Source organism: Oncorhynchus mykiss, chromosome 22, assembly GCF_013265735.2.
Source record: "Oncorhynchus mykiss isolate Arlee chromosome 22, USDA_OmykA_1.1, whole genome shotgun sequence".
Lineage (NCBI taxonomy): Eukaryota > Metazoa > Chordata > Actinopteri > Salmoniformes > Salmonidae > Oncorhynchus > Oncorhynchus mykiss.
The window spans coordinates 32360230-32374898 of record NC_048586.1 but is presented as its reverse complement, the minus strand read 5'-3'; the positions used below and the strand labels follow the sequence as shown (position 1 = coordinate 32374898).

At 42.4% G+C, this 14669-nt stretch overlaps 1 protein-coding gene across 2 annotated transcripts in view; it reads right to left on the bottom strand.

The window, feature by feature from the left end:
* Positions 1-690: 690 nt before the first annotated feature.
* Positions 691-14669, bottom strand: part of LOC110501767 (SEC14 domain and spectrin repeat-containing protein 1) — a 57086-nt gene continuing 43107 nt past the window's right edge. The window contains exons 10-20 of one of the 2 annotated variants that reach the window (XM_021579545.2): positions 14084-14187; positions 13794-13904; positions 9937-10059; positions 8625-8819; positions 6772-6886; positions 6349-6508; positions 6075-6156; positions 5769-5891; positions 2898-3089; positions 2467-2597; positions 691-2306 (exon numbers count right to left, since the gene is read on the bottom strand). In XM_021579545.2, coding sequence (XP_021435220.2) covers positions 2003-2306; positions 2467-2597; positions 2898-3089; positions 5769-5891; positions 6075-6156; positions 6349-6508; positions 6772-6886; positions 8625-8819; positions 9937-10059; positions 13794-13904; positions 14084-14187 — 1640 coding nt within the window. In that variant the 3' untranslated portion in view covers positions 691-2002. The remainder of the gene's footprint in view (positions 2307-2466; positions 2598-2897; positions 3090-5768; positions 5892-6074; positions 6157-6348; positions 6509-6771; positions 6887-8624; positions 8820-9936; positions 10060-13793; positions 13905-14083; positions 14188-14669) is intronic. The other variant, XM_021579547.2, reaches the window with a different exon arrangement.

Below are 14669 nucleotides of genomic sequence, written 5' to 3'. Positions count from 1 at the left end.
TTACCATTGTAATGTGTAATGTCGAATAGCATTTCATTTGAAGTGAATTACCAATGACTGTTGAGAATTTACCGTTAAATGTGTGAATGGTTTATGCCATTATTAGGGAAGGTTATTTTATGATGCCCATACTCTTTATTCATGAGGAGCTGTTCTTGAGGTAACATGTTTTTCATAGCTCAGTCTAATCTGTGAGTACACACCTTGAAGATATGTGAATGCGTGGCTGCTTTATTTAAACTCTTAAAATATCATATTTAATCTGACAACTGGGCAGCTTTATTGAAAACCTTCAAATATCCTATTTAATATGACAACTGGTAAATTTAAGTTATTCTATAAAATATGCTTTTCATCAGGGCCAAATTACCGAAAGGGCAGTAGGTGGGCCCCCCAACCAATTTGGATTTATTTTGTCAAAATGTGTATAATTGCAGGAACTGCAAAATTCTCTCAGCATCATGGCATTTATTTTTTGAATAGGATATTAGCTTTAAAACTGCAACATTTTCTCTCAGCCTCATGGCAAAAATGTGTAAATATGCCCCAGGGCCCCAAGTAGTCCGATCCTGCTTTTCATGATGTGTCAAATTAAATTGAAGCCTGAAGTCATACCTTGTGTATGTGTACGAGACAACATTGTCTTGTAAGACTATGCTTATGAATCAAAAGACAAATAACTACATTATCTCCAAGAAATCTTTAAAATGTTTGCTTGTTTATTTCGCAGGACCCAGATTTTCAAGAAATACATGATTAGCCTCGCAAACCTAAAATCTCCACAAGCATTATGTCTTGGACTGGTATGTAAAATACCAATATACAAAACAAAATAAATACAGAATCAATATTTCAATAGCATGCCTCACGATGCAAAAGGCGTATGTACTGTATGTATACATTAGAATGACAATTATGAAGAGATATCATATCACATTTTATGAATAAAAACAAAAGCCTTGGATCTACCACTCTAAACTAGGTTTATAACAAAGGTCTGATTAGACATTTTAACTTGATGCACACAAGTGACTGGTTGACTGCACCCATCCATCCTCGTAATATACAACAGTCCGTCTATACCGGAAACAGTGGGCTGGGAAGTTAGTGCCAAATTCAAAGGCATTGAGAATGAGAATAGATGTACATATTGGCACAGCTTTTTACACTTGTTTTTCTTCTTCCAGAAACCACTTGAAAGTATTGAACAAAAAACAACAGAGGGAAAATATAAAATAGTCAAACAATGCAGTTTGACAAGAAAGAGAAAGGCCTAGAAACTCTAAAGCACCGCAAAGGTAAATACAAGGAGAGAGACAGATGGTGCTTTGCTTTCTGTACACTCTAGAGGGTTTAGTAGAACCATGTAAAAGCTTGAGTTCTCTGTCTTAAGGGCTTTTCACACTACGTGTTCTTAACCCAGGCCTAACCTTAACCCTGGGTTAAAACAACCCCTGGGCCAAGATCAGCGTGAACACAAATTCAGAGGGACAAGCGACAGGCAAGGTAAAGCTTTAAGGAAAAATAGTCAATTTCAGACTTCATTCCAGTCAGTGCTTTCAGTTTCTTTCTTTTGTTTCCCTCCTCCACTCCTCTCTTCTCCATGTCATGTATTGTAAGCAATGTAAGTGGATCCTAGAGGACCATATTCTATCTTTAACTGCTATTGGTAAATTAATATGGCTGGACGAGGCAGAGTACAACCGAGATGGAAGGAATGCGGTCACACCGGGAGATTAACGGGATTCTAGAGATCTGGAGTGCGTGATGGTCAGGTGCTGTGTAGTCTTAACGTCGAAGGTCGGAGGTGTCCTTTCCTGTCCTCAATGTCTGGTGGACTGCTAGTTGCTGCTGTTATAGGTCTGCAGCCTGGCCCCAGATCTGTTTATGCTCTCTTGTCAACTGCTATGGTTATTGTCACGCCAATGGCCATAGGATTTGGCAAGACAGCACAAACTGATCTGGGACCAGGCAAGCTGTTATAAGAGCTCCATTAGCATTCCTAAGTGTCCGTCTCGTTCTCCAGTTCTAGTTCCTCCCCATCTTGTAGTTCATTGTCTACATCCTGTAGTTCTTCATCATGTAGTTCCTGGTCGTCTTGTAGTTCTTCATCATTGTGTAGCTCTTCGACCTGGTCATGTATCTGCTCATACTGTAGCTGCTGATACGGTAGCTGCTCAATGTCTTCATCCTCTTCATCTTCCTCGTGCAGAGTCAGTTTCCTGTCCTCCACCAGCTTCATCTTGTCCCGGATGTGTTCAGCAGAGGACGCCATGTCTCCAGGACTGCCAAAGTACTGCTCGCTCCTGAAGGGGGGACAAAAGGGGCAGAAGGACTCAGCAGGGTCATAGGTTGGGCTATGGATGCAAGGATTGACAGTCTATGATCAAAATGGCATGCATCATTAGATCTTGCATCTTGGTAAAGCCAGGCATGTCTCAGTGTGAAATGTCCATTGTTTCTTACCCGTCTGGGAATATAACAGGGACAGTGAGTCTGTCCAGTAGAGCCTTCCCCACAGTCTCCACCTCCTCGTAGGTCTCTTGCTCCACCTCGACTGGGAGATCACCCTGGTCTGGGCTGGCTTGGACAAGCACCTGGGATGGAGGAGACAGGAGGGAATGGAAACAGAAGAGGACCATCAACAAAAAAGTATGTACTCACTGAACTGTTAGTCACTTTAGATAAGTATCTGTTAAGTGGCATACATGCATATCCCAATAATTCAACACTTCCAAACAGGGTTCACTGACTAGAGCACAAAGAAGACAAAACCTTTGCAATATTTGCTAAGAAGAAGGTGTATTATTTGGCTGTCACAAAGGTAATTCAATAATATATTAACATCTTCTTGATAATATAAGGTTTCATTTTCACAACTGTCATTCTTTTCCTACCTTCTCAGCTGCGGTGTGAAAGCAGCAGGCCATCTCCAGCCGATGGACCCTCTCCTCAGTGGTGACAGTAAACTGTTTCCAGACCCGGTTGAGGCGTGGCAGGGTGTCACCAGAGGAGCGCGTGGAGCACCGTAGAGACTGACACAACACCACCGTCGCCTGGAGCAGCTGACGGCCGTAGTCATAGGTGCTCTGGACACAGAAAGAGAGAGCCAGGTTAACACAATACCTAGTACCTAGTAGGGGGCAGTGGGGTAAGTTGAGCCATTTATTACATTCAGCATCACTCTGTCAAGGGAAATATAGTACTCTTCTAACAAAGAAATCTATATACAGTACCAGTCAAAACTTTACTATTTTCTTTATTGTAGAAAAAATAGTGAAGACATCAAAACTATGAAATAACACATATGGAATCATGTAGTATCCATAAAAGTGTTAAACAAATCAAAATCTATTTTAGATTTCAGATCCTTCAAAGTATCCACCCTTTGCCTTGATGACAGTTTTGCACTCTTGGCATTCTCTCAACCTGGAATGCTTTTCCAACAGTCTTGAAGGAGTTCCCACATATTCTGAGCACTTGTTGCCAGCTTTTCTTTCACTCTGCAGTCCAACTCATCCCAAACCATCTCAACTGGTTTGAGGTGGGGTTATTGTGCAGGCCAAGTCACCTGACACAGCACTCCATCACTCTCCTTCTTGGTCAAATAGCCCTTACACAGCCTGGAGGTGTGTTGGGTCATTGTCCTGTTGAAAAACTAATGATAGTCCCACTAAGCGGAAACCAGATGGGATGGCGTATCGCTGCAGAATGCTGTGGTAGCCATGCTAGTTAAGTGTGCCTTGAATTCTAAATAAATCACAGACAGTGTCACCAGCAAAGCAACCCCACACCATCACACCTCCTCCTCCATACTTTACGGTGGGAACCACACATGCAGAGATCATCCGTTCACCTACTCTGCGTCTCACAAAGGCACGGCGGTTGGAACCAAAAATCTTACATTTGGACTCAAAGCCCAAATAACAGATTTCCACCAGTCTAATGTCCATTGCTCGTGTTTCTTGGCCCAAGCAACTCTCTTCTTCTTATTGGTGTCCTTAAGTAATGGTGTCTCTGCAGCAATTCACCCATGAAGGCCTGATTCATGCAGTCTCCTCTGAACAGTTGATGTTGAGTTGTGTCTGTTACTTGAACTCTGTGAAGCATTTATTTGGACTGCAATTTTTGAGGCTGGTAACTCCAATGAACCTATCCTCTGCAGCAGAGGTAACCCTCGGTCTTCCTTTCCTGTGGTGGTCCTCATGAGAGCCAGTTTCATCATACCACAGCAGAGGTAACCCTCGGTCTTCCTTTCCTGTGGTGGTCCTCATGAGAGCCAGTTTCATCATACCACAGCAGAGGTAACCCTCGGTCTTCCTTTCCTGTGGTGGTCCTCATGAGAGCCAGTTTCATCATACCACAGCAGAGGTAACCCTCGGTCTTCCTTTCCTGTGGTGGTCCTCATGAGAGCCAGTTTCATCATACCACAGCAGAGGTAACCCTCGGTCTTCCTTTCCTGTGGTGGTCCTCATGAGAGCCAGTTTCATCATACCACAGCAGAGGTAACCCTCGGTCTTCCTTTCCTGTGGTGGTCCTCATGAGAGCCAGTTTCATCATACCACAGCAGAGGTAACCCTCGGTCTTCCTTTCCTGTGGTGGTCCTCATGAGAGCCGGTTTCATCATACCACAGCAGAGGTAACCCTCGGTCTTCCTTTCCTGTGGTGGTCCTCATGAGAGCCAGTTTCATCATACCACAGCAGAGGTAACCCTCGGTCTTCCTTTCCTGTGGTGGTCCTCATGAGAGCCAGTTTCATCATACCAGAGCAGAGGTAACCCTCGGTCTTCCTTTCCTGTGGTGGTCCTCATGAGAGCTTGAGGGTTTTTGGAACTGCACTTGAAGAAACTTTCAAAGTTCTTGACCTTTTCCGGATTGACTGACATTCATGTCTTAAAGTAATGATGGACTGTCGTTTCTCTTTGCTTATTTGAGCTGTTCTTGCAATAATATGGACTTGGTCTTTTACCAAATAGGAATATCTTCTTTATACCAACCCTACCTTATCACAACACAACTGATTGGCTCAAACACATTAAGAAGGAAATAAATTCCACAAATTAATAAGGCACACCTGTTAATTGAAATGCATTCCAGGTGACTATCTCATGAAGCTGGTTGAGAGAATTCCAAGAGTGTGCAAAGCTGTCATCAAGGCAAAGGGTGGCTACTTTAAAGAATCTCAAATATAAAATATATTTGGATTTGTTTAACACTTTTTTGGTTACTACCCGATTCCAAATGTGTTATTTCATAGTTGTGATGTCTTCACTATTATTCTACAATATTAGCCCACCCACACAGCTACCATTGCACTTTCATGCTAGGTTTAGGGCCGCATACTGAATCTTATAGAGACCCCAACTGATGTATGGAACAATCTTACAATGATCTACTTTGGTTTAGATACAAGCGTTAATTTGACTTGGTGAAAATCTGTTTTTTGGACCTAACTTGCTTACCTGTTTTTCCATGTGGTTTATTCCTTGACAGACTCCATGAAATGATGACCTCTTCCTAAATAATTTGTCAATTTATTAACTTTGTGTATGGTTTTCTAGACACAAGGGTGGCTCAACTTACCCCTTTGGCTCAACTTACCCAACTCTCCCCTTCCCCCTCTATTTCCCTTTGAAAGACATGGAGAGAGAAGAGAGACAGAGAGAGAGGAGGGGGCAGACAGAACAATTGAGGGAGTGACAAGAGCGGGAGAGAGAGAACCCCTCAGTCTTCCTCAAGCTGTCTGAACTCTGCTCTTGTAGTACATACCTGTGCAACATCCACAAACTTCTTGTGTTTCTCCAGCAGCACTTTGGTTTCCTGTGAGTCGTCCCCTAGTCTGATGTGGGTCTTTAGAAGAGCATCAAGGAGCTCACCCAGCCACTCCACCGCCTGAGAGTTAACACAGTGACATGAGCTGGGGTTTACAAGGTATTGTCAACAACAATAACAACATGTCAACAACAACATGTCAATAATAACAACACACTTAAGTTTGCAGTCCAGAACCAACAGAGGTAAAAAAAAAAAATAAAAAAAAAACAGGGATGAACAGAAGGAAGCCTATCTACTGACTTGTGATGCATCTTCCTCACACTTGAACAGCTGGACCATCTGAAGCATCTTCAGTCTCCTGACATCCACCATGTCCTCACATCTAAACAGGACCAAAACTCTTTTAAAACATGACAAAAGCCATTTCCATGACAAGTTCCGTGACAACGGCCAAAATTCCAGGATATTCCAGAAATCGCTTGACTCGTGGAACCTTTGTAAACAACTCCAGTATCATTTTGAGGCCTGCGGCCTTACATCATCAAAAAAAGACTGAAAATAAATCTGAGCAAACCTTTGTTTCCGGAGCTGCATGTCCTCCATGACACCTTGGATGTGATCAACGTTGTCTTTGTTATCGATGGGCACGTCTTTCCCATAGGACCAGGAAGTCTGGTTGGACATCTGATCCATCAGGACCTGGCCTTTCTCCCTCAGGCCTACCAGGGCTCCGTCTGGGCAGAAATACACATCAAATAATACTCATGAATTACTCATCTAACACTACTGAAAGTTATTTCAAATGTAAAATATTATTCTTGCAGTTATCCATTAGAAAACAATACAAGAAGAGGGGATATAGTTAAGACTGTCAATGTTTCAGCACAAATACCTTTCTCAATATCAGTTTTTTAATTCTACTCTGCAGTTATCTATTGAAGGCTTGCTATCATATAACAAAAAAATAACAGTGAATAATACATTTAATTGTGCTTACCGACGCTCTTGAGTTTCTCCTCGAGGTGTTTGAGTGTTTGTTGGATGGCAGCCCCGTCAGCAGGTGCCACATCGGCACAGAGCATGCCCAGTAGACCATCCAGTTGTTGGGACAGCTGGGAGGGTAAACTGGGGCGTTATTACAAAGCCAACAAAGAGCTCTAGGCCAAACAGTTAGTAGTCTATACTACACTGAACAAAAATACAAACACAACATGTAAAGTGTTGGTCCCATGCTTCATGATCTGCAATAAAACATACCAGAAATGTTCCATATGCACAAAAAGCTTATTTCTTTCAATATCTTTGCACAAACTTGTTTCCATCCCTGTTAGTGAGCATTTCTCCTTTGCCAAGCTAATCCATCCATCCATCTGACAGGTGTGGCATATCAAGAAGCTGATTAAACAGCATGATCACTACACAGGTGCACCTTGTGTTGGGGACAATAAAGGGCCACTCTAAAATGTGCAATAAAAGGTCACTCTAAAACACAATGTCAAAGATGTCTCAAATTGAGGGAGTGTGCAATTGGCATGCTGACTATAGGAATGCCACCAGAGCTGTCGCCAGATAATTTAATGTTCATTTCTTTACTATTAGCCGCCTTCAACGTCATTTTTGAGAATTTGGCAGTACATCCAACCAGCCTCACAACCGCAGACCACATGTAACTATGTAACTGCCAGCCCAGGACCTCCACATCTGGCTTCTTCACCTGGATCGTCTGAGACCAGCCACCTGGACAGCTGATGAATCTGTGGGTTTGCACAACTGAGGAATTTTGACCTGAATACAGTTCGGCATAGCAACAGACTTCAGTGGGCAAATGCTCACCCTCGATGGCCACTGGCACGCTGGAGAAGTGTGCTCTTCACAGATGAATTCCAGTTCCTACTGTACTGGGCAGATGGCAGGTGATGGCGCCGTGTGGGCGAGCGGTTTGCTGATGTCAACATTGTGAACAGAGTGCCTCATAGTGGGTTAAGCTACGGACAACGAACATAAGCCATGGACAACGAACACGATTGCATTTTATCAATGCCAATTTGAATGCAGAGATACCATGACGAGATCCTGAGGCCCATTGTCGTGCCATTCATCCACTGCCATCACCTCATGTTTCAGCATGATAATGCACAGCCCCATGTCGCAAGGATCTGTACACAATTCCTGAAAGCTGAAAATGTCCCAGTTCTTCCATGGCTTGCATACTCACCAGACATGTCACCCATTGAGCATGTTTGGGTATGCTCTGGATCAACATGTATGACAGCGTGTTCCAGTTCCCATCAATATCTAGCAACTTCACACTGCCATTGAAGTGGAGTGGGACAACATTCCACAGGCCACAATCAATAGCCTGATCAACTCGCATGAGGCAAATGGTGGTCATACCAGATACTGACTGGCTTTCTGATCCACCCCTACCTTTTTTTCCCAGGTATCTGTGACCAACAGATGCATATCTGTATTCCTAGTCATGTGAAATCCATAGATTAAGGCCTAATTTATTTATTTCAATTGACTGATTTCTTTATATGAACTGTAACTCAGTAAAATCTTTGAAAATGTATTTTTTTCAGTATATTATGACCCCCATCCCTTCAACCCTAGGCACTTACAGTATGTAGATCAGATGACTGGATAAGTGTAAGCAATATGGGTGGTTGGAGCTCCATCTTGCCCTCTGATTGTGGCCATATTGCTTACACCTATCAAATCCTCAAAGATATACACAAGGGCCTAGGGATTGACTTTGTGATTTAGAGTAGGAGTCACTGTAGTTCTTGTTCTTGGCTTTATACGTATTTTGTAATGATCCATTCAAATCAATCAATCAATGATACATACGTCCTGTGCTGTGCCGTGGAACTCGTGTGCTGACTGCAGTACGTTTTGTCTGGACTCCAGTTGGCTGGCCTGTCTGTAACAGACATCACTGAGCTGCTGCTGAAGACCCTTTAACTCCACTAGGTCCTCCTCGTCTCCAGCACTCAGCAACGCTGCTATCTGCTGGTTCAGCTCTACGTACACTGCAAACCACTCCTGTAAATACACACCCAATAACACATACATTTGGGTTGGATTTCACAAATTAGAAACACAATTCAGCCACACAAGTTACACAATGTTTCGCAACTTATTTCCATTGTGGTCCTCTGGCTTTGGCCAGAAAGCAGGAAAACTCTTTCTGATATACACGCCAGTTTATCATAGAGAAGCTCAATACAAAGAAGAACCACACACTAAAGATGTTTCTGTCTCAAAGCTGTTCAAACCTACTGTACAGTAATTGAGTTGAACGCTGTAGTGAAGTGTTTTTGTGGTATAGTCATTACCTTGAGAACACTTATACATTTCAGATCAATAGCGCCACCTGCTGAAGGCTCTTGGAGACAACACCCCGCCTTAGCCTAACCATCAATCTTTAGCTTTGACCTCACTCTGGCTTTAGCCTTTCATTCCCCTGGCTGGTACTCTCTGTTTCGGTCACCAGGGCACACTTTGGCCCAGAGCAATGATTCACCAGGGTCTTTTATGTAAACCCAGCCAGGGGAAACATTAGTTACACCCAACAGCTGCAGCTGCTGCAGTCACTTCCTGGCCTGGCCTGTCTGTCCACGACTAAGAGCAGGACAATACTACATCCAGGGAGGAAAAGTTAAGGGCAAGCTCTAATTTGTGCTTCAAACTGTCTGTTTTGTAAGTGAAATCAAACAAGCTTTTTCCAGATGTACACACTGAACCTTATTTACTTAACTTGTTTGTCCCCCATATTTTTCGTCTAGTAGTGCTTTGTCTGTGCTCCTCAGACCAGAGATTAATGATCTATAAAAAGCAGTTACAATACAGTACATCTCCTGGCAGCTAACAGACTCTCACTAACAATCCAAACTAATCATATTCGGTGACCTAATTATTGGGATCTTCAAGATGCTCCAAAGACAAGTGCTTCTTCTGCAGAGAGAGAGAAAGCAAGAAGAGAGGCACACACAGAACTAGCAGCTATCTCCCCACCTCTTCTCATCTCTGTAATTATGAACATTGAAAAAGGAGTGATGTAATAAAGTTGTGCTGTTGGCAAGCTGTGTCGTGTCGTGTTGTATTGAGTTGTGTTTGTAGTTTTGTGTCTGTAGTATGTGTTGTGTTATTCTGTCCTTACGCTGTGCTGGCTCTCTATCTCCTCATGTTTCTGCTGCAGGGCCTGGGAGGCCCTGATGGAATCTCCGATCCCCCACTGTGTTCGGAGCTGCTCTGTGCCAGGCCCCTCCAGCCAATTCACAACCTGCATAGCAACAAGGAAGAGAAAGACCCCATTAGCACACGCTTCATGACTCACAGACACACACCCCAGGACTAACCAATCAAATACCTTCCAGGCATCTGTGAGGTCGATGATTGGACACAATCATTAACAAATGCTTTATCACTTCCCCCTCAGGCCCACCAATCAAATACCTTCAGGTATCTGTGAGGTCTCTTATTGGTTGGAACACATTTAAATCAGTGTGGGTTAAATGGGGTACTTGTTTGTTTCTGTTAAAATGGGGTACTTAAAACCAGAAGGTATAATCACTATAAAGCATGTATGAACATTTATAAAGTCTTATGAGACAAATAGTGTACCATGTGTCAGCACAGAACAAGGGCTTGCCAAGTTACCTATAAAGTAAATATTGATAAGGGAATATCGAATAACAAGATCAATCTAATTCAACATCTGGTTCAAATATATTAAAGCAGCATTTACAGAGGATCAAGAAGAGGTGTTTAGAATCCACTGTACTGTGTAAGAGGGGTGATGAAATGGTTCAGTGTGTTGAGTTTGATAGAGCGATTTTCTTCTGCATCAGCTTTTAGCTTGGTGAGGCAATTCTACCGCCTGTCTCCTACAGAGCTTGGAGCAATACAGCTTACAACCTACTCCCCCACTCACTACACAGCATCTTTACTCCCAGCAGATAAGAACTAGGCCAAACTCCCCAAGCCAAACTAATCCTACTGCTGCCTAGGAACATACAATACCCCAGGAACTAGCCACACTGGGAGACAGCAGTGGCTTCTTCTGTGGTGTCCTCCCATGAACACCATTCTTGTTTAGCGTTTTATGTATCGTATACTCGTCAGAGATGTTAGTATGTTCCACAGATTTCTGTATGTCTTTAGCTGACACTAGGATTCTTCTTAACCTCATTAAGCATTCTGCAATGTGCTCTTGCAGTCATCTTTTCAGGATGGCCACTCCTAGGCGAGTAGCAAAAGTGCTGAACTTTCTCCATTTAAAGATAATTTGTTGTACCGTGGACCGATGAACATCCAGGCTTTTAGAGATACTTTTGTAACCCTGGAAAGCTTTATGCAAGTCAACAATTCTTAATCTTAGGTCTTCTGAGATCTCTTTGGTTCGAGGCTTGGTTCACATGCTTCTTGTGAATAGCAAACTCAAATGTTATGAGTGGTTTTTATAGGAAAGGGCAGCTCTAACCAACATCTCCAATCTCGTCTCATTGATTGGACTCCAGGTTAGCTTTTGGAAAAGTCATTAGCCTTGGGGTTCAAATACTTTTCCAACCTACACTGTGAATGTTTAAAAAATTTATTCTATATAAACAAGAAAAATACAATAATTTGTGTGTTATTAGTTTAAGCACACTGTGTTTGTCTATTGTTGTGACTGAGATGAAGATCAGATCAAATGTTATGACTAATTTATGAAATCCAGGTAATTCCAAAGGGTTCACATACTTTTTCTTGCCCGTTGTCACGTTATAGTCAACAAGAACTACTAGAATTAACACGTTAGTAAACCCACTAAAATCATGCAGTACAGTTTTCAATCAGAATGCAGTTTAGCAGTTACACCCAGAGGGCAATAAATTAATAAAACCAAAAGCTTACCATGACTTGGAAGAGTTCCAGTGTTGGATAGCCATTGCCAGCTAGCTAACATTGCATCTCTCTCTGTTTGAGCCGTGTGTTTGAGTAGGCTAAACTACCTAGCTGCATTTGCTAGCTAAGTGAAAGTTATTTTTTTTATAAATACAACCAAATATAGCTACAGTATATCTCTCTCTCTCTTGCTTCTTCTTAATTTTGGAAGACACATTTTTTCAAAAACTGTTCAACTATTGTCTTTCTCTCTCTTTGAGTCAACTACAAACCACATTTATAAAGTGCTAGCTAGCTCTAGCTTATGCTTTTAGTACCAGATTCATTCTCTGATCCTTTGATTGGGTGGACATCGTGTCAGTTCATGCTGCAAGAGTTCTGTTAGGCTGGAGGAAGTCCTCCTAAAGCTGTCATAATTATCGTGTAAGTCTATGGAAGGGGCTTGAGAACCATGAGCCTCCTAGGTTGTGTATTGAAATCAATGTACCCAGAGGAGTACAGAAGCTATCTGTCCTCCAGCTACACCATGGCGCTACCCTACAGTGCTGCTGAGGCTACTGTAGACCTTCATTGCAAAACAGTGTATTTTAATACATTATTTGGTGACGTGAATAAATTTAGAATAGTTTTATCTAAAAAGGCTGAATTTTTTAATGTTTCACTATTTTTATTTGTATGATTCACTGAGGATGGTCCTTCCCTTCCTCTGAGGAGCCTCCACTGGTTGCTATAAGACGTACATCGGAAGATAATGGACCTGTGAAAAAAATATAAAATAGCTCCCCACTACAGTGACATATATATATTTTATGTAATAATTGAATGGTGACCACAGCCCTTACAAAAATACATTTAAATTAAAAAAATGTCCCACCATTCTCCATGTATTCAATGTTTTACTTCCGGGCTATTATGACAAATCTGGCAGCTCCTTCTCTATATGTTCCTAGACTACTGCCTACTGAACAACATCTTCATCACCATAGCAACAGACAGCTCATTCCCTTAGAATCTAGAATCTGTCAAATCTAAAATAGAATCCGTCCATTCCATGGAACACATCTCATCATCTGCTCACTTCCTCATTGGTACAGTTTTATCATCCAATATCATCTGCTTTGCACTGTAAAACATTCAAAATTGTTCCGCTTTGCACTGTAAAACATTCAAAATTGTATCCCTGAGGCACCAGGCCTATCCACAGGGGATAGCCTACATTGAGAAGACTCATAAGAAAATAGGTCTAATGGTCAGTTGCAAATGAGAGGGTACTTCTGTCAGAGAAATATGTGATTGTGGGTTCAGTGACCAAAAAAGGTTGAGAACCACTGTTTTAGATCTATTGGCCAATGGGAGAAAAGGCGTTTGCCCTTCATGGTTACAGACAGGAAATTAGGTAGTGCCAAGGAAGAAGTGTGCTGGGATGAAGGCCATGTGTGCTGGGATGAAGGCCATGTGTGCTGAGGGTGTGTGTGTGTGTGTGTGTGTGTGTGTGTGTGTGTGTGTGTGTCGACTGATGAGTATCCCCGCCAGAGACTCGAAGTCAACAGTCTTTGGGAAGTTAGCTTTTCCATTCAGTGGTATGTAACGCTGACTTTGGAACGAGAAGACCTAACCGAAAAGGCTTTAATATGAGTCGGTTACAGGGTCAGTCAGACAATTTATCACAAGGGTCTGGCTTTGAATACACTGAAGAAGGCAAGGCTTCAATTGAAAATTAAGTTCCATTGAAGCATCACATTCCCTAGTTCCTGAGAATTACAACCATTGGTCTTTCTCTGGATGTCTGGTGAACTAATCCTCATAAAATCATGTGTGTGTGTATAGCTTTTAAACCTCTCTGAAACAAAGTGCAAAAGACAATGGAAAAAAGAGCAGCCCTACTCTATACTTCTCCTTCAGTCTGGTCACTGCGATGTCTGAAATATCCGTTTGTTTGAATCCTGGCCTCAGTCTTTCACTACGCTGGTGTTTTGGATCCATTAGGGCAGTGTGTGTAGGCTTGTCAGTGGGTTGGTGTTGACGATGTCATAGTGTGTGTGTGCAGTGTGTGAATAGTGTGTGTTTTCGCATCTCTGTGCGTGCATATGTGTGTGTGTGATGTGATATAGGGCAGTGTGTGTGCAGTACCTGCATGACCTTGGTCTGTATATCCTCCAGCTGGGATCGTTTGCTGCGTTGGCGACACACCTCCTGGTACTTGGTGTATTGTTCTCTGAGTGAGTCCAGCAGTTTCATGACCTGAAATAATTTAACATTTACTTACCTTGCATATAGTCTTTGTATGTATTGTATATAGTATTTGTATGTTATGTGTGAATTTTGCTGTTATATGTTTACTATATATTTTTACATCTTATCTGACTTGACACAACTGAAGTTCCCTCTGGGAAATATAAAGTTATTCTATTCCATTGTACCTGTGGCTGGGCCAGTAGCTCGTCATCCATGGGGGACCAGGCCACACCACCTCCCTCTGCCCCGTTAAACCTCCGCTGCTGCAGCTCCGACAACAACTCATGGCCTGAAGGGGAGAGAGGTGTGGATGATCAGAAGGGGAATGATAGTGACAGGGGGAGAGATAATGAATGACAGAGAGAGAGGGAGGGAGGAGATACAGGGGTAAGAGTGGGAGAAAGAAAGCAGGAGAGGGGGGAGAGAGAGAAAGAGAGTGAGAGAAAGAGGGAGTGAGAAAAAGAGTGTGGGAGCTATTGAATCTTCTCTCCACTCATCCATTTCATGAAGTTATTTTGATGTAAAGCAAAGTGCGGGGGGGGGGGGGGGGGGTTGCAATTCAACACATTTTGCCATGGGACAGAGAGAACATTTTAATGTTTTAAAGCTAGTTTCCTGCAAGTCTACATATTTTGACATGGGTCTGAGAGAAAAAATGCAGTTTCAAAGTAAATTTCCTGCAATTCTACACATTTTGCCATGGGGCTGAGAGAACATTTTCAGTTTTAAAACAAATGTCCTTAAATTATACACATTTTGTCATGGCTTATG